Raw genomic sequence first — 25,591 nt, 5'->3', positions numbered from 1 at the left:
ATATATATACATGTGTGTGTGCCTTCAACTTAGATAGGTATGAAACTCAGTTTAACTCAGCATAACATGTTTTGGCATTCATAGGTTACTTCAGTTACAATTCTTATGTATAAGACAAGCAACGTATAACAAAAATCCCGACAAATAAAATTCACATATATTTTTGTTGTTTCCGGTTTAAATTTTTCCAATAGTCATTGTTAAAGTAGTTTTAACATTTGTTATTTTCAACTTGAATATGCTATACGTTAGTTAAACAGACAGGCTGTTGTAATCCCAAGACATGAGCATAGCTGGCACTGGCTTCGAACCGCTTAATAAAGGGAGACCAACCAATCAGCTATATTTGCAATTTACTCGGCCACTGTTATCCAATAAAAGGATTAGTTGTCAACTATATGATGAACCATCAGCTGAAAATATAGTATTAAGTGGTATATCATGGGTTCGAATCTCGAGCCTTTCAACCTACAGCCCAGCATTTAGATTTCTGGGCCACGTACTAACTCGTATGTATTTTAAAAGTTGGTCTGTTTATCAGCATTACAAACACAATTAATTCAGGTTACCTTATTTGTTGATTTACAACTTTATACCTAAAGTGATGAAAGCTGTAGATTCAATGGAATTACTTCAACTCCACTCATTTAAGTGCTGTGTTAATTCGTCCACCCAGTTGGTACAAAGGTACGTCTACGGATTTACAAGGCTGAAATCAGGGGCTCGATTCCACTATTACCAATTACTAATTTAATTAAATAATTACACTTTAAAAATATGTCGTGTAGCAGTTTTTCTCATTATAACACACAAGCTTGAAGTATAATGCCATTTTTGTGAACGTTAAAATTAAAATTCAGTGACGTAAGACAATCTGTCCATGAACTAATTTATGCTTGATGTGTAGTGAACATAAATTATTTTTATTTTAAAACGTGTTTTATATCGGTAAACACAGTGCGTTAGATGAAACTAAGAGATACAAGTATTACACACTAATGAAATACTTATTGTTCGTAAGTTACTTTAGAATTATATGATTTTTTCCTTGGAAGTTGTTTAGGATTATTGTTAAACAAAAAGACAGTTGTATAAATTAGTTTTTTTGATCTCGTAGCATTACTGTTCGTGGAGGGAGCTTCACGAATATCCTACTATCATACAGTCATGTGAAAAAGTTGGGACATCATATGAAAGCTTGTGTATTTTTGTAACATTTTTGGATATATAGATATTTAATCACAATTTTAACAATACTGAGAGATTATAGGAATATGACCAAACAATTAAAACTGAGACAAAGACATTTTAAGATCTTCTGTAAACGTAATTCTACAAAAATGCATATACTAATTGAGGAAAAAGTTAGGACACCCCACATTTATTCCCACTTAAAATGGCTCAACTCACATACAGGTGTATCACACCAGGTGCACATGATTAGAAAATCGTTATTCAGCATTTTGAATGAGGCTTGTCCTATATAAACCTCAGACATTTAGTTTGGTGTGCTCCTGACTGTTGAAGTGAGAGTGAGCACCATGGTGAGAACAAAAGAGCTGTCTGAGGCCTTCAGTAAGAAAATTGTAGCAGCTTATGACTCTGGTAAGGAATTTAAAAATATCCCAAAATATTTTGAAATCAGCCATTCCACTGTCCGGAAAATAGTCAACAAGTGGAGGGCTTTCAAAACAACTGCCAACATGCCCAGGTCTGGTCGTCCAAGCAAGTTCACCCCGATAGCAGACCGCAAGATGCTAAAAGAGGTCTCCAAACACCCTTACATGTCATCACGAGTCCTAAAACAGGCTCTGGCTACTGTTGATGTGAAAGTGCGTGCCTCTACAATTAGAAAAAGACTGCACACGTTTAACTTGCATGGGAGGTGTGCAAGGAGGTAACCTTTGCTCTCTAAGAGAACAAAACAAGGCCAGATAAAAGTTTGCCAGAGAGAATGTAGACAAAGACCAGGATTTCTGTAATAATGTTCTTTGGACAGATGAGTCCAAAATTGAATTATTTGGACATCAGAACAGAAAACATGTTTGGCGTAAACCAAATACAGCATTCCAGGAAAAGAACCTCATACCAACTGTAAAGCATGGAGGTGGAAGTGTCGTGGTTTAAGACTGCTTTGCTGCAGCAAGACTTGGACAGCTTACAATCATAGAATCCACCATGAATTCTGCTGTGTATCAGAGGGTACTTGAGGATCATGTGAGACCATCTGTACGAAAATTAAAGCTGAAATGGAACTGGACCCTGCAACACGACAATGACCCAAAACATACCAGTAAATCCACCAAGGACTGGGTGAAATCTAAGAAATGGAGAGCTCTAGAATAGCCGAGTCAAAGTCCAGATCTTAATCCCATTGAGATGCTGTGGGGTGACTTGAAACGGGCTGTACATGTAAGAAACCCCTGAAATATCTCACGGCTAAAAGAATTCTGCATTGAGGAGTGGGGCAAACTTTCTTCAGACCGATGTCAGAGACCGGTAAATGGCTACAAGAAGCGGCTCACTGCAGTTATTTCAGACAAAGGAGATAACACTGGCTATTAGGAGGTAGGGTGTCCTAACTTTTACCTCAGTTAGAAAATACATTTTTGTAGAATTACATTTATAGAAGATCTTGAAAAGTCTTTTTTTTCAGTTTTAACTGTTTAGTTATATTCCTATAATTTCTCAACATTGTTGAAATTGAGATTAAATATCTATATATCCAAAAATGTTGCAAAAATACATAGGCTTTCACAGGGTGTCCTAACTTTTTCACATGACTGTATTTATGACTTAACTAACATCATTTCAAGATAGCGTCAGCAAACGACAGTTTAGTAAAATAATTACGCTTTTTACTAGCATACGTAAATCAAAATAATATACAAAAAAAATTCTAAAAGCTGTGAAGTCCTTTCAGTTGTTATGACAAAGGATAAAATCGGTAAATGTCATTTGTTATTTTGTTTTATTTGTATGATATAAACACTGAAAAGCTTATCTACGTGATTGGATTTTATTCTACAATAAATCATTAATGTAGAAAACTGATGAAAAGTCATGATATTAGTATTATTATAGTTAGTTGGAGCAAAACCAGTTTAGTAATTACAAATCAGAGGATACAATCACAAATAAGAATGAGAACAAGGCTATGTAGGATAAGATAAAATAAATACTGCTTTGCTACAATTTTATTTTTTGATTAGCTACGAAAATATATAAAATGTTAATGTTTTAAACAAACACGAAATCTGTTGAAACTCTATAGGTGCCTACCATAAAAATATTAATTAAAAACTGTAAAATAAAAGAAGCGGTTAGCAGCTTTAAGCTGGTATAGTTTTACATTCTGATCGTCTTCTTCTTACCTACAGCCTTAAACTCAAAACTTCTTAAGTATTTGAAAATAAAATTAATTTACTTTAACTTGTTAACCACGTAAGACAAACTTTCTCGATTTCTCACCATCTTCTTTAGGAAAGAACAAATTATTTCACCTGATTTGTGTTAATTCATCATAGTGTTGCCATAGATGCAATAAGGTCATACAGTAAGCCTTATTGTCAAACTGAACTACTTTACCGTTAGTAAATATGATAAATATACTGCTTATGTAGAGTTTGTCATTCTATGTGAAGCATGGTATATTGGATTTTAGGAGAGTATAGCTTTTAATTTAAGTTAGTGCACTGGTACAGGATAAATATCTAGATTCTGAATCTTTTATGCTAATAGTAAAGGCAGTACTTTATGTAGGCTATAGATTATATTAGTAAATGAACACTTATGAAACATGCTCTTTAATTACTCATGTAATAAAATTTAAAATATTATTTTTTGCGCATTCAAAATGATTGGTGTATTACTGATATTAAAACAAAACTATAACTTTCACCCTGGCGGTAAAAGTAAAACCAATATTGTCTTAAGAACTATAATAATATTTTTGTATAACATGACACAACTTGATATTCACGACCTACAACACCCTCTGGTGCTTTGCAAAAGAACCATATAACAAAACGTTCTCTCTCAAGAAAGATGATCTCACCAACCCTTAAAATATGGAATTATGTACATTTAGTAACACATTTTGGAACGACCTAAAAGTTCATCCTCCTGCATTCGTGGATGACTCGTACCTTCATATCCTCACTCCTCAGGTGCCGCCATTTTATGGCTGGAAGTGTCAAAAGTCATAATTACTAACAATTGAAAGAGCTCACCATAAAAAATCAACTAGTATGTAAAATAACGCCAAAACTAAACAGCTTCTTACCTTATTTAAGCTGTTTGTTCTTAAATTCTTGTCCTCCATCTTATATTTGACATTTAAGTGTTTTGAAATAATAAAAATTAACCATTTAAAACAAGTTTTTTCTCTATTTCCTGTCGTTTCCTTTAGAAAGAACAAGACAACGAACAAGATTCGTGGTAATTCACCATATATTGGTTGTAATACTTGTAATTCTCTGTTTTCAACCCTAAAAGTTCACAAAAGAACCAACCAAATATCTGACGAAAAGGATAAAAACCTTTAAAAAGTAACTTAGAAGTAGAGTACACAGCGCATTTTATCTCATACAGTTTAAAGCATGCGTAATAAAGTATTTTTCTTAAATTCCAATTACCTTAAGACTGCATTTAACAAAATAAATTAACTGTCAACACAAAATAGCCTAATATTTCATCTTGCCAATACATCTGCCTTTGAACTGAGTTTCAATCTTAACAAGACAGTGAAATGAAAGAAGGCTGATTAGTTACTTTTAATACTGTACGTCACTTACCTTAAACTTGATTCTCATATCATGGATTTTTAACCATTATTTATTCTCTATTACTCAAAGTTATTTTATTATGGTTTGTTTAAAAAGGACACTAATCCTCTATCAAAATACTAGTACACATATTTTACGTTTAAGATTTAGACCTACATGTTTGCTTGTTTATCTTTGAATTTCTCGCAAAGCTACACGAGAGCTATCTGTGCTAGCCGTCCTTAATTTAGCAGTGTAAGATTAGAGGGAAGACAGCTAGTCATCACCATCCACCCCTTACCCTTAGACTACTCTTTTACCAACGAATAGTGGGATTGATGATCACTTATAACGCTCTACACCTGAAAGAGTGAACATGTTTGACGTGATGGGGATTCGAACCTAAACACGAGTCAAGGGTCATAACCACCTGGCTATTCCGGGTTGCCCTGTGAGTTTATTTGTTTTTAAATCTCATTATTTATTATTTTTATTCGATAAACAACTAATGTTGATTCTCATATCGTGGATTTTTAACCATAATTTATTCTTTGTTATTTAAAATTACGTTATTTTATGCTACTTTGTTTAAAAAGGCCATGAATTCTATATCGAAGTTATTTATCCACTAATATTACATTATATTTAGCATTTTGATCTATGAATGTATTTGTTATAAACTCCATTATTTATTATTTATTTATTTATTATTCATTATTTTTGTTCATTCACGCATTTCTGACGTTTATTCACATTCTCTTCAATTTTTCTTTTTAGTCTTGGTGTGAAATAAAGTTTTCAGATTGTATCTTTTGAAACTTATTTTCGTTTCTGAATATAATTTTTAACTTTTCGTTATTTCCTTCTTATCTTCTATAATTAGGTTCTTTGTTTCGTACTTTTCATATTCTATCCCATTCTTGCCCTCACACGTACACACATGAGAAAACTTTTCACAATATAACATTGTTTTCAAAATAAGTCTAAAAGTTGTCATCTGAGAGAAATATGTTAACAAGAGGGCCAAATTTCACACTTTACATTACCATAGAATTCCTAAAGAGCAGCTTAAGTACAAATGGTATTATTCGCGAAAACTCTCAAATTATCATATTTCATGAATTCTGATACATGTATTAGCAGATGTCCGCTGAAACAATTCTGTGATAAATTTCCTAAAACTAGTAATGAATAAATAAGAAATGTACAGTCGACCAAATTCTTTGTGCATAGTACACAGTACTGTGTAAGTATCAGGACATAGTCAAAAATTAGATCTTAAGCTACATTCAAAGAACAGTGCAAGGTGAACATCAAAGTTTTATTAACCTTCATATATAGTACAACAGAAAGTCAGTGGAAGTGCTTCAGTTCAGTAAACAGTTAATATTTAGTGTTTCCCCAAACAGTCTTTCAGGCATTGTTGCAACATATTTAATAAAAGTGTCCTTTGGAATTTAACTCTAAATGTCTTTAATACGTTCCCATAAAGTTTCTTTGGGAGAAACGTCTGATTTGTCAAGTTTTTATCTATCAAATCCCAGAACTGTTCAATTGGGTTAAGATCGGGGCTCTGTGGAGGGGGAGTACACTGCATATTTTGAATGACACTAGCAGCTTCCTTTTAGACAACGTAATTTTGCATTGGTTGGATGAATGTTTTGGGTCATTATCTTCTTAATAGTAGAATCCTTTACAGAAAATACGCAAACCAACGAATCAGTATCTGATGGTACTTGCGTAGTTTATTATTCCAAATATTTTGCAGATATCTCCTGTAGCCTCTACAAAAAAAAAAAAAAATCCCTAAACCATTACATTGTCCCCCTTCATGCTTCATGGTAGATGGTATGCAATAAAGTATGAATCTTTCACCTTTCTTGTCCCAGACACATAAGCTACGTTTTCTACCAAACTTGGACTCATCTCTCCATAACACCTTTTCCAATCATCAACAGTCCAACACAGGGAACATTTCAAGTCTGCAGCAATTTGTCGGAAAGTCCAACCATCATCATGTAAGGGTCTTATCTGAACTCTTTACTCTACTGACAATTCTCGAGATTTTGTTGTCGTGGCATGAAAACAAATATTAATTTATATATAGTGTTAAACACTGTTTTTACTAAGGTTTATTTCTAGATTGTTAGTAAAATGAGTTTTTCTAGCATTTGCAGGTACTATGTACTAGCTTCTTAGTTGAGACATCTTATGGAACACAATGACAATTATATCAGATCCTATAATTGAGCATTATGTTGATTCAAGCAGAACCTTTATCATGACATGCCCCTTGGTGCAAGTGTATGAAGATTGTAAAGAACAATATGTATTATCACCCTGACTCATTCAGTGAAGCATTACCACAGTGTTGAAAGTTACATTCTGTTATGACACAGAAGAATTAGCTCATAAAAGAGGATGAATGACAAATTGTTATATTGTTATAAGACTTTTACACAGTACTGTGTGTATAATAAAGTTGTTTAGTGGGTCGTTTGCAACCGTATTTTATCAGTTCATGTGGAATTTTAAAAAACTGTATTTCATTTGCGTTTACGAAAATAAGACTAATTGCAATGTCTTTTTGGCAACAGTATTTGGGCCTTTATAGAACAGATTTATCTAGTACAACAGAACAGTCGCCAAGGTTTGCTAGGTGGCAGAGGTTTTTATTTGTTTGTTTTTGTTGGTTTTTTTTTGCTCAATGCCAACGTTCCTTGTAATTTTGACCCGGCATGGCCAGGTGGTTAAGGCACTCGACTCGTATTCCGAGGGTCGCAGGTTCGAATCCCCGTCACACCAAACATACTCGCCCTTTCAACCGTGGGGGCGTTATAAGTTACGGTCAATCCCACTATTCGTTGGTAAAAGAGTAGCCTAAGAGTTGGCGGTAGGTGGTGATGACTAGCTGCTTTCCCTCTAGTCTTACACTCTAAAATTAGGTACGGCTAGCACAGATAGCCCTTGAGTAGCTTTACGCGAAATTAAAAACAAACAAACAATCCTTGTCGTCTTACCGAGTTCAAGAAAAGACCGCTATCAAAGTGATTGCTGCTCGACACTTGTAATTTCTATAAGAAATGTGAAAAGGAAGATATTGATTTCAGTTCAGATCAATTTATTCAACATAGCACAATAAAATTATATATGTGCATAATGATGTGAAGAACATACATATATTTATATATAAACCAAACAACAATTTGTTTTGGAATTTCGCACAAAGCTACTCCAGTGCTATCTGTGCTAGCCGTCACTAATTCAGCAGTGTAAGACTAGATGGAATGCAGCTAGTCATCACCACCCACCGCCAACTCTTGGGTTACTCTTTTACCAACGAATAGTGGGATTGACCGTCACATTATAACGCCCCCACGGCTGGGAGGGCAAGCATGTTTGGCGCGACTCGGGCTCGAACCCGCGACCCTCAGATTACGAAGCGCACACCTTAACGCGCTAGGCCATGCCAGGCCTTTACCAAACAACAACCAACATACATATATCGTTCTTCTCTTTATATTTATCTCAAGCAGTCGACTTTTTTTTTTTTTTCTAAAATTCCCTCACAAAAAGGAACAGTTTGGATTTTAATAATATTTTCAGACGGTCAGCTAGGCATGTAGAAGACTGGTCAATATAATATTTTAATAATTTCAAAGTTTGGATAATTTATTGTAATACATTTTTAAATAAAGGATTATGTTTATTTGTTGTTGTTTTTTTAAATTTTGCGCTAAGCTACTAGAGGGCTATCTGCGCTAACCGTCTCTAATTTAGCAGTGTAAGGGAAGGCAGCTAGTCATCATCACCCACCGCCAACTCTTGGGTTACTCTTTCACCAACGAATAGTGGGATTCACCATTACATTATAACGCCCTTATGGCTTAAAGGGTGAGCATGTTTGATGGGACGGGGATGCAAACCCGCGACCCTCGGATTACAAGTCAAGTGTTTTAACCACCTGGCCATGCCAAGCCAGAAAGATTATGACATGTATATAAGCATATACGGTTAACCATTGAAGAGATACAGAGCAGGATAGACAGGCATTTGCTGTTATACATAAATACACTTTTACTTAGCTTTCGTTTTGTTAATAAATTGTACCTGGTATTTTGTGTCAATCTGAGGTCGATACTGCTGATCTCTTATGCATATATATAGAACTGCTCATTCTGTCTTTTTAACAAGACACTTAATTTCTGGTATAAGCTATTGCTACAAAAAAAGAAAAACCAAAATGTACTGTTTATTTGATGTAACTTATAAACAGATAATTGGCATCCCAGTGGCACAGCGGTATGTCAGCTGACTTACAACGCTAGAAATCGGGCTTCCATACGCGTGATGAACAGCGCACAACTAACCCTATGCGTAGTTTTGGGCACAACTGAAAACAAGAAATTGACATATGATTTATAGAATTATTATTATGTGTGCGTACTTATATGTTTGTGTGTAATATCTTTTTATATAAAGTGTTATATGCATTAATCTATCGTAACTGTTCCGGTATAATACAGTGAAATATATGCATATATATAATGTTCTTTGAATAACAAAATTGAGGGGAAAATAGACAAGTGTACATGTCGCACACATTTGATTTATTACTGACACGATTTCGCCAGTAAATGCATTGTCACATATCTTGCGAACTGTGGTATTCATAAATCAAATATTTGCGAAACGTAAAGTTGTCTTTTCTGAATAACTTGAATGATTTACTGTACCCGTTCCCTTTCTTAATTAATTTAACTAATCCATAAAAGCTAATGTTCTCTAAAACTTTTTGAAATAGTTTATGACGATCAGTATTAAATAACTCCGGTAAACATTTCATGAGAGTAAACTATTCTTTATCTGTTCACTAGTTTTCCCTAATTATCGGGTCCTGCATGGCCAGGTGGTTAAGACACTCGACTCGTAATCCGAGGGTCGCGTGTTTGAATCCCCATTACACCAAATATACTCGCTCTTTCAGCCGTGGGGAACGTTATAATGTGACGGTCAATCCCACTATTCGTTAGTAAAAGAGTAGCCCAAGAGTTGACGGTGGGTGGTGATGACTAGCTGCCTTCCCTCTTGTCTTAAACTGCACAATTAGGGACGGCTAGCGCAGATAGCTCTCGTGTAGCTTTGTAAAATATTGAATAGTGAATTCGACTAAATGTTATAACATGATTAACATACCAATATTTATTTAGGATATTAAATAAACGAACTCAGTACCCTAAATTTGTTATTAAACTCATTCATGAAAGCTAATTTTGGTATATGTCGAAATATAATAGTAAACAGAGAGGTGAATACTTTCAAGTGATCTTAATATTTCGTTATAGCAAACGACCTCTGAACGTATAAAGTTTTTTTCGAAATAGCTAATTATAGATAGATCATATCCCAGTTGTTAGAAAAGCTACATATCAGACTTTCTAGAGATCGAATCCACAAAATAACTCTGAACACTTTTAGTAATTACTTGTTTAGTCCCGTTATAAACGTGGCATTCAATTTCGTTATTCGTTTAACAGAAGATTAGTTAACAGTAGCAGTTTTTAGTGGCAGGCGGTATTGACTTGCTACTCTACATATGTTCAACAGCTCTAAATAAGAATGATTATGCCTAAATGCATTTGTTTAGTCCATTTTTTGTATAAGATTTCTTCAGATTGAAAATATTAAAAACTAAATCTATTTAATCAACAGGACGTTTGTGCGTAAGAAACTTTGCAAAGTTCATCAAACTATGAAAAAATGAATTTAAGAGAAGAAAAGTAGGAATAATTCACAATATGCGTTAGGGATGGGTGGGTGTAGCGAGTATTGTGTATTGGTAATGAAAGGTATTTGAAGAATTGATTTGTCACCCCTCAGGTCCTCATCACAGACAGCAGTGTTCTGAATTGTTTAAAGACACTTAGAAACCGTTACCGTTGCCGAATTGAGTTTTAATACTTGACCCCCGACACTCTGGTTTTAAATGTGTCACAGCTTCTGGTTTCTTTTACTTGGAAAGTCAATGTGTTTGTCATTTTTTTATCAGACTACTCAACTCAAAATGTATTTTGTACTAGGGGCGTTACTTAGATATCACGTGTTATAAAATAGGTGTAACACACTTATGTTTAACCTCGCATTCATTGAGACGCCTCACACGAGATACTGTCGTTACCTACATATTTTACAAATATTTTGTTACAGCGAATTCCTTCTCTAAAGTGTTAAATAACGATTTCTTCTGAGAAATTCTATTGAAGTGCTTGACAAGTGTCACCTAAAACATGTCTAAACAGAGTCTATACAGAATAGAAACAGCTGTGCAATGGGGTTATTCTACAATAATGAGAATAAAAAAACAACAGAAATTCCTCTGTCGATTAAGCCTAAAGACACTAAACTTTTGAGAGTTTAAAGCCTCGTGCTAAACAGAGTGCAGATAACCCATTGTGTAGCTTTACGTTAAAACAAACCAATACTCCATGTAGCAGGTGTTCGTGCTTATTATTAGTTCTCTGCACAAGTTCATTAATTATTTACTTTGAAAATACAATGCCGTGTAGTACAGTCAATAAGCAGCTTAGTCTTAAATGTCTTTACTAATTTAGTTATAGTATGATGTATAATACAAGTTCAGAAACCATGAAAAAAGTTTGTTTTCAACACTTTTCTTTTAAGTCTGCCCCTAAGTGGAGCGACCCAACACGACTAGATCTTTAATGTACTCGACTCATAATCTGGGGTCGCAGGTTCGAATCCCCGTCACACCAAATATATTTGCCCTTTCAACCGTGGGAGCGTTATAATGTGACGATCAATCCCACTATTCGTTGATAAAAGAGCAGCCCAAAAGTTGGTGGTGATGACTAGCTTCCTCCCTCTAGTATTACACTGCTAAATTAGGGACGGCTAGTACAGATAATCCTCGTGTAACTTTGGACGAAACTCAAAACAAACCAAACCCTAAATGGTGCAGGGAATTGTCTGCGAACTGTCAACGCTAGAGTTCGGGATTCGATACCTCTAGTGGGTAGAAAACAGACAGTCCATTTTCTTGCTATGTGCGTCACTTCAAACCAAAAATACTTTTAATTCCAATATTAACTGTTTTTACGTGTGTATGTGAAAGTAACGTCCCTAACAGAAAGCTACTCTGTAAAACATAGCATTGTTATAAAAACAAAGTAACAATAGTCACCTTTTCAATCAAATAACTTTCATTAGTTTTAATTTTTCATACAGTGCTTTCAATAATCTTTATATATTCTGGTTTCATAACACTGAAGAAACAAAAAAAATTTTTTTTAAATAATTCCTCCTGTAAAAATAGCGTAATTTTTAATAATACAGCTGAAACGTTTCGGGTCCAAAAGATAAAATATCTTTAGAAAGGCCTAGAAAGTGTTAAGATAGAATAAAGAAATGTGTTCCACTGAATACTATCGTATTTCTGAATAATACAGTACATATACACATACATACCATCAATGATAAAGTATTGTACAAAGGATCACCCAGAATGATAGAAGAGTTTAAAAGACCCAGAAATTCGAACGTCTCTGAATAGGTCATTATTCTTCTGCAGTAGAAAGAACGATGAATAATACAGACTATTCGAAAGTGTTCAAGTTTCTGGGTCATTTATATCTACTCTGCGTATTGCCTGTAATACCATATAGGCATAAGTAACCTGTGATACTACTTGTATATATTATGTATAACAATTAAAGATATGTCTTTCAATGAATACAATGCTAATATACCTGAAAGCTACATTACCTTTAGTACTTTCTCATAATAACACTCATTGTGTGAAGTTAAGGCTCGTAATAACAGATTTGTTACAGAACATTCAACGTTCGGCGTTTCTAGCCGGTTACGTACTGTGTGATTGTGAATGAAACTTGAAATATAAAAAAAAAAAAAGTTTCTCATAGCTCTACGAAAAGAAAGATAAATCAATATAATACTTATCCAGTACAGTCAATACAGAAGCCTAAAAAGAAATGTAGCTTTCCAGATATTCCCATACACATAATTACATATCTATCTACTTTTAAGCATGAGAATTATTAATTTATCGAGTTATTATATGTGGTTTAGTGTCCACCTGAAGCAGATTATGGGAAGAACTGTGGTGCGAACCATTCATTGAAGGTGTCACTAATGTGGTTTCATCTATTGCTTTATGCTGCGTGTTGGTATAACGAAGCAAAAATAAATTACTGTCTCTCTTCTCTAGTTGCATATTTTTTTCTGCTGTATTTGTCTGATAGTCTAAGAATTATTAATCACTGCTAATTTTCGAATTAAATAAAAACTCGACGAAAATATAGAATTTCAATGATTTACTAGCTCTCTGCATGAAACGAAGAAAAATATTCCAATTATCATAAGTACACTTACAGCCACTGTAAATGAAAATAATAAGCTTTTATCTTATTAGAAATAGACGGGTTATATTTATTATTTAAAAAAATCATTTATGGATAAAGAAAGACATTTGTTTTGGTTTGTTTTTTTTAGAATGTTTCACGGACTTGCATAAGGGGGCCCGGCATGGCCAGGTGGTTAAAGCACTTGACTCGTAATATGAAGGTTGCGGATTCGAATCCCGGTCACACTAAACCTGCTCGCCTTTTCAGCCATGTAGACGTTATAATGTGACGGTCAACCCCACTATTCGTTGGTATAAAGAGTAGCCAAAGAGTTGGCGGTTGGTGGTAATGACTAGCTGCCTTTCCTCTAGCCTTACACTGAAAAATTAAGGACAGCTAGCGTAGATAGCCCTCGTGTAGCTTTGCGCAAAATTCAAACCAAACCAAATCAATCTACATAAGCGTTGTTAACATTTAAACGTTTCCAGTTTAGTTCTGAGAGACTAGATGGCCTAGAGGGTAAACAATGCTCTTCACCAATTCTTCAGCTACTTTCGTTTTTATAAACAGTAGCATTCTACCATTATTTTTATTGTACACCCACTCAAAGTTTGGAGTGCATTTTGGAGGACAAAGGATGCGAATCAAAGGCCTCTGGATACCCATAACCAGGACATCGTAAATACTAATCCATCCGGCCGTTAAGAGAAAGAAAGACACAGTTACGTAGATAGATAAATGTGATTTTTTTTCGTAAACCTCCACTTTGTCTTTCTCTTCAGAAAGCACCAACAAGGACATGAACTTCCAACTCCGTCTGCCAAGAATGAACTTGCAAAACAAGACCTTGAAAATAGCAAGTGTAACGGTGAGTAACTAAAACTGTTATCTCATAGAATATAGTCAGGCTTCGTCAAAATATTGAAATATAATATATCATTCTCTTTCTTCAGGTTCTCATTGTTGATTGCAGCATTTCACTTAAGACGAAATAAACAAGTTTTGATGAATGTATTATTTTATCCGTTTTCATGAATTACTTTAATTAGAGATTGATTGTCAAGAGATGACACCCTCCATTAAATTCTAAAAGAAGTGAAATAGATAGTTTTGTTTACTTCCGAGAAATACACCAAGTGTCTAACGTTTTGTGTGTATCTGTCATATAGCAAAGGCACATTGGGCTATCTGGTGAGTCCACCGAGGAGAATCGAACCCGTTATTTTAGCATTGTAAATCCGTAGACTTACCGCTCTACCAGCGGGGAACATCTAACGGTTTATAACTGATAATCAGCAAAATGACTTAAATATTTGCCAGTGAAAGAGCTAGAATTTTTGTAAAAAGAACTGAATACAATAAAGTTAACATTAAAGTTTTAGCTTCTGGAATGCATAGAATACCTCTACTTAAGTTTTGTTTCGGGCTTAACTCACTATTTCTTTGGAAAATGGATAAATATTTTTTTTAATTGTAAGAGTGTCTACAATAATGTTCATTTGTAATTGAGCAAAAAACTACACAATGGACTATCTGTGCTTTGCCCACCTCGGGTATCAAAATCTGGTTTCTACCTTTGTAAGTCCACACACATACTGCTGAGCCACTAGGGGCTACCAAACTATTAAAACATTTATGTCACTATAATGAGTAACATTTTGTTAAAAATACGCACTATAAAAGTAAATCAATCTTTCACAGCTGAATATTGTTAACAAAAACAATTTTTCACAATGTAAAGAACTAACTCTTCAACTGTAGACATTTTCATTTCTACGTTTCGAAATGATAAAAGAAAAGAAAGATTAGGCTTACTCATTAATATATATTTCAGTTTTAATATAATGATTTTACCCTGAAAGTAAGTAATCGGCCATATCTTCGCTTTTTGCAAATAATTTACGATGAGAATAATAAAAAGTATCAAAAGGCGTGGTATGACATTCCCTGAAGTGAATGTGTAATATAGAAACACCCCTATTCTATTAATATAATTACTGTAATATTTTTATTTATTAAATTCAAGCCATTACGCAGCTTGATATATTTTTCGTACTGTAATATAGTGATGAATATACACTGATACAAGGATGAGTTAGAAAAAATAACTACCTCATTATACAAAAATTTTGCAAAGAGGTAAATTATCACTTAAGAGTTAACAAGTTAACTTTCAGTTTGTTATACGTGTGGTTGAAACTACGCCAGTTGTATTGTTTTTATGGCAACTGGTTAAACGTGTGCAGTATTGTAAATGTTATTTTGAAATTTTATTCTTTATGTAGGTGAATACTGATTAAAACTTTTGTTTTAAATAAAAATAAGATTAGATATTACATATACATGTGTTTTATTATAAACAAATGCCAGAAAGCATAAACTGACCTAATTACATCTCATTTCTAAGTTAGCTATTTCACATGAATATGATATATTTAAGTTGTAGTTGTTAAAAGCTTTTGAGAAGTGAAAAAGTTAAACCTAACAAGTTTCAAAGTCATGTGATGGTGATTTAAACTAGCATATAAGGCTCGAATACAGAAACCTTTAATTTTTATTTCAGCATCTTATCCAGAGCAAAATGAAAAATTATGAAATTTTACAGCAGCGAATTCTTAAATGTAACTGTTTTGGTGATATTAACTAACAAAAAACAACTGATAACAAGAGGACTTAATGTTGCGAAATTCCTGCTTAATATGTTAGAGTTAGCTTCACAAGTTGGGATATTTCAATCTTGCTAGATCTCTGTGATCATTTGGTTTGGAACTCTCAGATATTTCGTACAAACATATTATTAGTCGGTTTCCTGTTGGAATATTTAGAAAAGTTAGTAAAAGTAACGAACCGCCTGCCTCCAACGTATGTGAAGTAGTTACTACTTTGACTAAAGTTTACACTGGTGCGTCACCTGAAGTGGGAAGAACATTAGAAAACTATCTTCACAAATATTTGTATACTTTATTTGTTCAGTGTGGAGAGAAAGTTTTGATAAATTTGAAGTAAAAGTTTATGTTTTGAAAGTAAAATGGAAATAGATTTAATTACAAGTATTAATAACGTTGTCCACTGTTTCTTCTGTACAACAACGCTAAAATAAAGGGTTCGATTTCTCCTGGTTGACTCAGCAGATAGCCCGATGTGGCTTTGTTATAAAACAAAAAAACACACACACTCTTCTGTACAAAATCATAGTTTGTTTGTTTTTCAAAATACTGAATAAGCTTTCATTAGCAATAGATAGAAGTGTGTTTTCCAAATAACAATATTCAATGTAATTTACATTTACAGAGAATTCCATTTCAAAACATCACCCCCCTTCCTGATGGAGAATATATCGAAGAGGGATTTACATTTGAAATAATAAATCAACTTGCTTCTTTTTTCAACTTTAGGTAAGTCTGTGTTGTTAATGTCAATGTTGATTTGGTAAGTCTGTATTGTTAATGTCAATGTTGATTAGATAAGTCTGTGTTGTTAATGTCAGAGTTGATCATATCACAGAAAATGTTTCCAGGTCAGAACTGCCAAGAAAACGATATAAAACTGTTATTCAAACTGCTAAATAACTAGCACAAAATATTTTTATCGCGTAAATCGTGAAAAACTGTAGCATGTAATAGAATCTACAGACAGTTTGGTATTTATTATACAGCAGGTTTAGATTAGATAAAATATTTAAAAATAAATGAACAATAAGACCAAAATAAAACATTAGACGCAGTTATATGTTTTCGAAAACGAGAGAATTATATTTTAGTCTTAAAATTTTTCAAAACCTTGAATAGGAAAATGTAGCTTATTCAGAATTGTACTGTTTATTCTATAATTTGTTTTCCTGAGAAGAGTTGCTAGGAGATAAACAGCCAATTGTCACAATTGCAGCATAAATATTTGAGGTAAGGAAAATCGAGTACTTCACTTGGAGGTAAAATAGAAAAAAGAAAAATTACTTGTTTGTTTGCTCTTTATAAAATGTTTTCGTCTCTTTCAACTTATAGATGATTGGTTTGTTTTTTCTTTATAAATCTGTACACCAACAATGTTTTTGTCACTTTCTATTGATACCTCGCTTGTTTCTTTGCTCTATATAAATCTGTACATCAACAATGTATTCGTCACTTTCTACTTATAGAACGATGTTTGTTTGCTCTTTATAAATCTGTGCAACAACAATGTTTTCGTCACTTTCTACTGACAGAACGCTGTTTGTTTGCTCTTTATAAATCTGTACGTCAACAATGTATTCGTCACTTTCTACTGATAGAACGATGTTTGATTGCTCTTTATAAATCTGTACATCAACAATGTTTTCGTCACTTTCTACTGACAGAACGCTGTTTGTTTGCTCTTTATAAATCTGGACGTCAACAATGTTTTCGTCACTTTCTACTGATAGAACGATGTTTGATTGCTCTTTATAAATCTGTACATCAACAATGTTTTCGTCACTTTCTACCGATAGAACGCTGTTTGTTTGCTCTTTATAAATCTGGACGTCAACAATGTTTTCGTCACTTTCTACTAATAGATCGCTTGTTTGTTTGCTCTTTATAAATCTGTACATCAACAATGTTTTCGTCACTTTCTACTGATAGAACGCTGTTTGTTAGCTCTTTATAAATCTGGACGTCAACAATGTATTCGTCACTTTCTACTGATAGATCGCTTGTTTCTTTGCTCTTTATAAATCTGTAAATCAACAATGCTTTCGTCACTTTCTACTGATAGATCGCTTGTTTCTTTGCTCTTTATAAATCTGTAAATCAACAATGCTTTCGTCACTTTCTACTGATAGAACGCTGTTTGTCTGCTCTTTATAAATCTGTACATCAACAATGTTTTCGTCACTTTCTACTGATAGATCGCTTGTTTGTTTGCTCTTTATAAATCTATACATCAACAATGTGTTCGTTATTTTCTGCTGATTAATCTATTAAAGACAGTTACATCCTCGACTGTATTCTTCTTTGTTGTGATGGTAATTCTTCTTCATTTACTGTGTATTAAATTATTGGACGAAGTTAGGCCATTCTTATTACTTGTTTGTGTCTTGTGATAGACAACAAATATTGAACAAACCGTGTCTAGCTTGGAATAAACTTAAGTTTGCTGTTTTTGTTTTTTGGTCTTTCAAACAATTTACTTCTTATAATTATAAATACATGTAAACAGAAGCTTCCAGTCCAACTACTTTACATATGATAAAAAACTGCATAAAAAAGTCTTATTAAAGTATATTTTGTACAAGAACTAAAGATAACTCAATGTTTAAGATGTGGAAGTTCGTATGGCATTATGAAATATATTGGTATATATATAAAACAGGCTAATGTTTTTCTGTTCTCTCACTGTTTAAGTTCTATCTTGATGAAACTTAGCATGTTTTCTTCCACATCATAAGGGAAGTTCCTAAGAAATTTTCGTTACAATTTTTATACAAATTTATTTAGTACATGTCTTTACTTTTTTGAAAAAAATAGCTCAAAAATAGCTTTATATTACACCAAATTGAAAAATGTTATAAAATATACTCCCTCGCTAAAATATAAGAAATGACAGCAACATATAATATTTGTTTCCTAAGTCATTTTCTTAATATAGAAACGGTACTTCCTTCTTTTTTTCACGGTCGGGGTGCTGGACTCGCAAACTGACTGTCTTGGCCTTTAATCTCCATCCCACCAAACATTTTCGCCCTTTCAGCCGTGAAGCATTATAATGTGACGGTCAATCCCACTATTCTTGGTTAAAGAGTAGCCCAAGAATTTCCAGTGGCTGCCTTCTATCTAGTCTTTCACTGCTAAATTAATGTTTTAAATAAAACTTCTAAAACTGTGGTAAAGTGAGTTTAATGCAGAATATAAAAATGAATCTTTCTGGTGGAAAATTCAAGCGTTCGTTAAGAAATGAAATGTTCTGTGGCCAAACGAATCGCAAGTCCTTCGTATATAGATTGTTGTATACAAATTTGCAGAAATTTTGTAATAACTCTATCTTCGTGAATTACATAAGTATGTTTTTAACATCAGTATGGGTATAGGTTATGAAAATTAATTTAGTGTGAACAAATCTGATCGTAATCTGAGGGTCGCGGGTTCGCATCCGAGTCGCGCTAAACATCCTTGCACTCCCAGCCGTGGGGGCGTTATAATGTGACGGTCAATCCCACTATTCGTTGGTAAAAGAGTAGCCCAAGAGTTGGCGGTGGGTGGTGATGACTAGCTGCCTTCCCTCTAGTCTTACACTGCAAAATTAGGGACGGCTAGCACAGATAGCTCTCGAGTAGCTTTGTGCGAAAATTCAAAACAACAAACAGATCTGATTCATATCTATAAACACAGTTTATCAACGATCAAAACTTATTTAGTTTCATCACTTATAACAATGCAACTTCGTTTATTGTTGATGATTTTGTTTCTTTCAGATTTTTGTGGAAATCTAGAGAAAATGCAGTTATACAACAACAATCAATGTCAATTATTGAGCTATTCTTTTTTGTTGAATAGTGCTATTTGGCCTCAACTCTTATAACGAACTCACGGCCCTAGAGTGCAGAACGCGTTTCACAAAATTGAGCCGAGAACGGTAACCGCTTATCCACGCTAGTCCCTGAATAGACTTTGCACGGTTTTATAATCTTGGCTGTGCCACTTAGATCATTTTTGGCATTTGTCATAATTCGAATAAATTTCATTAGTAATAATAATTTTATATTTTGCAAAAGTGATATGATTTTGTTATACGTTAAACTTGTTTTATTTATATACGGTACACAGGAAAACATAATAAACAAATTAGGAATAAAATCTATACAAAATGCAGTTGTTTCCTGCCTTTCTTATGAATAGTGAAGATAGACTGACCATGTTTTAGTTATTATTTAAATATACTTAAGTTCAGTTATAACTATACATGTGTACTTGGTGAATATCACTTGAGTTTTAACGCAATAGAAACGAAATAGTTCAACTCCTTCTGAGGTACTTTAATTGATATTAACAAACATGAAGCGTAATTTTTTACTACAAAACATCTTATAGACAATTTTGGTTAGATAGGAAGAGCAACGGTTCGACTGACATGCTGGTTCGACTGACTTGCTGTGTCATACAGTTCTCAAGCATTTAATTTTTTCGAAAGAAAAGCAATTTCGCTGACGCTAATAAATGATTTGGTATTCAAGTTGTTTGCCTTATAAAGTTTTGTTTGTTTTGAATTTCGCACAAAACTACAAACGGGTTATCTGTGCTACCCGTCCCTAATTTAGTAGTGGAAGACTAGACTCACCGTTAATGCTTGAGCCACTCTTTTAATAGCGAATAATGGGATTTCCAGTCACATTATAACGCTCCACAGCTGAAAGAGCAAGCATTTTGGTAAGATAGAGATTCGAACCCTAACCACCTTGCCATGCCGGACCTTCTAAAGTTTAGCAACAAAAACAGTTCTTTCGTAAGTTCGAGTTATACGTGTCATACCAAGCAGTATGACAAAATAGCTACTTGAAAATTAGCAGTTCTTTGTTTCTAGCCACTGATGAAGTCTTTCATTGATTTTAATCATAATAAAATAATTCCGTGACATTATAAAAACATTAGTGATGTCATTAATTAGGCTAGGTGTGAGAAGATTTTGTTTCTCAAAGCACACAGCTGACATTCGTCAATCAGAAACGTCTGTCATTCACTTAATGACCACTACAGGGAAACTTCCAGGTGCAAAATTTCGTATATACTTGAAGTGTGTATAAATGAATTAATTTTGACAGCTGCAATTTCTCTTCTTAGTATTAATCAATTTTCATGTGTGTGTTACATACAGTGCGACCCAAAAGGAATAGCACTCAAGAAAACGTATAGAAAAAAAAATCTAAGCAGCTTTTCGGATAATTCATTATAAACACGAACATAAATAAAAGTACAATTGGCCGATTCAGAGAAATGTTTTCGTCATGTAAGTTGATGTGTAAAACAAAAACAAAACAACATTAAATACATGATGCATCTGTGTACCGTTACGTTTGATAACTCTGTATATGTGACATTCAAACGTGGGTGTACGTATTATAGATAATCAATGTGATAACCTACAAAGCTCCATAATCAAAAATTAACTTCAACACTTCAAATTTAACCTTTATTGAATTTTTTATTCGGGAAACTTCAAGTTAGAGATAGTCACCTAAATTCTGATGTCTTTATTTCAAAATCAATCGAAAGATATGTTAATAAACGTTTGTCTCAATCGGATTCAGGGGTGGATACAGAAAGGTGATGGAGGCTGCATCCCCCCACTGGCCATACCAAAATTGTGTAGGTTAATGGGAAATCAGAAATATAAAGTACTGATCACCTCAATTATAATATTTTTCATTACGTAGACCACTGAGTGGGATTTTCCCAGGAACAAGGAGCTGCTGTCTCACTATTACTAAATTGACCTCAGACCTGGTGACTTTATAGTATTGGCCAGATCAACTCACTAGGCCGTCACTTACTTCCTCTCAAAAATGTTTTGGAATAAATGAGAGTACATGGTCATATGTACTGGGGTGTTAAAGAGTTCATGTTAATATGCTGTGTACGTGATTCGATATACTGTTATAGGCCTAAGTGCTGTATGTTTACTTGTAACATGTTATTTAGGAATATATAAAAGTTCATTGTCACAGCACTATGTTGTGTGATTCAGTAAAGTGCTGAACGATTACTTGTAACTTGGCATTTTAGAATAAAATCAATAAATGAGAGTTCATAGTCATATATGTTTCTTTTCTTTGTTTCTAAATTAATTCCATGAGATTTACGCTGCAGTAACAAGGAAAAGTTTACTTGGGGTTGGGTTTAAGTCACTGTTACTTATTTGATCATCCCCCCTACCAAAAACTCCTGTATCCACCCCTGATCAAATTTGTAAATATTGAAACAATTTGTTTGGACAAACCTTATCAACACACAAGTAACTTAACTACCGAATAATTTATACGACAAGATCTCTTTTTTTGAAAACAAAATATTGCCCGATAATACAAACATTACCAAAATTAAACTGGTCAAACTCCATATTAAAACTTAGCAAGAGAAAGAGACAGTGCTTCCTTCTAAAATTTAATAACATAATTACTAAAGCCTATGCATATGTTAAATGTATGATAAATACAATTACGTCTACTTGTTGCATATGGTGTATAAAATTACGTATTTGAAGATCATATTTGTTCACAAAGAATGTTCTAAATTTTTGTCTTAGATTACAACATCGAATATTAGTCTTGTAAGATACAAATTGTTAAATAAAGCAAACCATTAAAATAATCGATTGCTATTTGAAATTCATGGGAAAAGTTTTTCACTGTAAATTATATAGATAAAGCAATTTCTTAATAATAGTTTACTATGGTATATCATCTATATAGGACTACATTAACGCAGAAGTAAGTCCTTAAAAATTGAACCAAAAATCAATACTGCTGTTAAAATTTATAAAATATTATGATAAAATAATATACAGAAATGAATTATGTATATTCGTAAAGTTCAACAACAAGAGACATTCTGTACCAAACAACTGTGCATTTCATATCATTATAAATAAGAGTTTTAGTCATCAGTTGACGAAAGAAGAAACATTTGGTTGTTGTTTGAAGTTAAGCACAATACAACACAATGGGTCATCTGTGCTTTGCCCATCACGAGTATCGAGACCTAGTTTCTAGCGCTATAAATCTGCAAACATACTGCTGTGCCATTGGAGGCCAAAACAGTTGGGAAATTCCAAAACTGAAATTAAAGAAACTCTAACCAACATTTGATTATTGCATGTCAAAAGTTTGCTACTTTAGTGGATAATAAAAGGAAGGGAGAAGTTGTACGCTATTTGTGATCACTAATTATGTGGGTTGTGGTTAGGGATTTACTCGCAATCTGCTGGTTGCGAGGTCGAAACCCACAAATGAACAGGCTCACCCTATCGACTATGGCATTGTTATAATATGAGGGTCATTTACAGAATTTGTTGCCAAGAGTAGGCCAAGAGTTGGTAGTGGTTCGTCTTAATTTGTTGTCTTCCGCCTTCAGTGCTTTCTCACTTCTAAATTAAGAACAACTAATGCGAAATTCACCAAATAAACGGCTGAAACGATGTTTGTATTTTATTTCAAATGTCATGTAGTGCAATAGCGAAACGGTCGGAGCATTTGATAATCGATATTTATATAATATTTTAAAGTAAGACGTTATTGAAAGAATATTATCACCACTATAGAAATCTTTATGAGTTTTATATCAACTCAACATAATAAAAAAAGATTGGTGTCTATATAGTTAAAATTCCACACAAGTTATATTAACTTATCAATCTGTTTTGTCCAATTTTATTTTAATTCAAAGCATTTTATATTAGACGTACTTGTGCAAGACTTTATGTAAAGTGGACTTAGTTTGAAATATTGTTTCATTCGTTTATTTAGAGGTAAAACAAATTATCTGTATTACTTTATATGTTGCAGTTGGCTAAATTATAACTCGCTCGTAATGCGTTTGGTGAAATAAAAAGCCTTTTTATGGGACCAAAATGATAACAACAATTCCGAAATATAATCAACTCAGTAGCGGCCTACCTTAGTTTGAGATTCTAAAAACTTTTATCTCGCAATATTTTAGTTAACTTGTTAGAGTTTGTCAACCATAAAAGTCCAACTCAACTCAACAACGTGTTTGTATGGACCTCAGTATATACTCTTAACACCCTTGCCAGTTGATTTAGCTTGTTCTTGGATATGTTAGACTTGAAATTTGTTTCTGATACTGAAAAAAATAACAACAAACATTGACTGAAAATCTTGATGGTTGGTTTTCATTTAAATTAATATTAATAATTTATTTATTTCTTCCTTCATGTATCTCCTTTTCACATGCTTTATTGATTACTGTTGTTGTTTTTATCACTTATGATATTCTGCGCGAGAATGAAATTGAATTATTTTGAAAGTCGTTAAACTGAATTGAAAGTACTCAGTGTGTGTTTTAAGGAGCAAATCTAAAGAAAATGTTCACTTTTTCCTTTTCAATACTTCCTTCTTCAAACCAGACAACGATGATACGCAAACTAAAGCCTTGGCTGAATTTCGCGCAATTCTACACGAGAGCTATCTGTGCTAGCCATCCCTAATTTGGCAGTGAAAGACTAGAAGCATGGCAGCTAGTCATCACTACCAATCACCAAGTCATGAGCTACTCTTTTACCAACAAATAGTGGGATTGACCGTCACATTACAATGCTCCCACGGCGTAAAGAACGAGAAAATTAGTTGAAACGGAGATTCTAACCCACGACCCTCACTTTGGAAGTCGAGAGCCCTAACCACCTGGCCATGTGCAAAAGGAATGGACAAAACATATTCAAAAGCACCAGCGAAAAGCCTTGCAAAGGTTTCAAGAAACTCTTGATGAAAACACAAAATATTTACAACACATTCATGATGACTTAAAAAGTAGCATAGTTTATATAAGAAGTCTTCTCATATACCATAATGATAATCACAGAAGCCAAGACCGAGTATTCAGTATAAGAATCTCGTGTACTTAAGTTTGTCAAGAAAATAATGAATGCCAACAATAAAGGTTAAATAGAATTATGTTTGAAAATCTTAATAAGAAAAAGGTTGTTTGTTTGTTTGTTTGTTTTTTGGAATTTCGCACAAAGCTACTCGAGGGGTATCTGTGCTAGCCGTCCCTAATTTAGCAGTATAAGACTAGAGGGAAGGCAGCTAGTCATCACCACCCACCGCCAACTCTTGGGCTACTCTTTTACCAACGAATAGTGGGATTGACCGTCACATTATAACGCCCCGAGGGCGAGTAAGAAAAAGGAAAAAATTAAAAAAAATGCTTCGTATTGTTCATATCTTTATGCAGTGTGGTCAGCTATTGTTAGTTATATTTTTAAGTTAGTTAAAGCCCCCTAGTGGCATACCAGTATGTATACAAACTCATAAAGTTACAAACCGGATTTCGATACCAGCGATGGGCAGAGCGTATATAGTCCATCGTGTAGCTTTATGTTTAATTCCAAATAAATAATCAATTCAGTTTAAAATTAGATAAAACTAAGAAAATTTTACATGTGTAAAACCTTATTAATTTTAAATATTTGTACATGATCTGAGCAGCTTTGAAAGAAAATTACGACATGTCTTCTCTTTTTAGAATTTTTCAAACTTTTTATGTCCACTCTGAATTTTTTATGCATACGTTATACAGTTACAAGATAGTTATGCCCGAAGATAATACTTTTGGAAAGTTGAAGGAGGAAAATGGAACAAAGAAGTGGAATGGTATGATCAAGCAGCTGTTAAATAAGGTAATGATAAAGTCTCATCTTTAGTATAACGCTATCAAGCAACTGTTAAATAAGGTAATGATAAAGTCTCATCTTTATTAT

General features: G+C 33.6%; 1 protein-coding gene across 1 annotated transcript in view; it reads left to right on the top strand.

The window, feature by feature from the left end:
• The window catches only part of LOC143245295 (glutamate receptor ionotropic, kainate glr-3-like), a 78,298-nt gene that overhangs the window by 13,836 nt on the left and 38,871 nt on the right, over positions 1-25,591 (top strand). The window contains exons 2-4 of the mRNA XM_076491517.1: positions 13,930-14,015; positions 16,439-16,542; positions 25,411-25,510. Coding sequence (XP_076347632.1) covers positions 13,930-14,015; positions 16,439-16,542; positions 25,411-25,510 — 290 coding nt within the window. The remainder of the gene's footprint in view (positions 1-13,929; positions 14,016-16,438; positions 16,543-25,410; positions 25,511-25,591) is intronic.

This window comes from Tachypleus tridentatus, chromosome 1 (genome assembly GCF_004210375.1).
Source record: "Tachypleus tridentatus isolate NWPU-2018 chromosome 1, ASM421037v1, whole genome shotgun sequence".
Classification (NCBI taxonomy): domain Eukaryota; kingdom Metazoa; phylum Arthropoda; class Merostomata; order Xiphosura; family Limulidae; genus Tachypleus; species Tachypleus tridentatus.
This window is presented reverse-complemented; position numbering and strand designations above follow the sequence as displayed.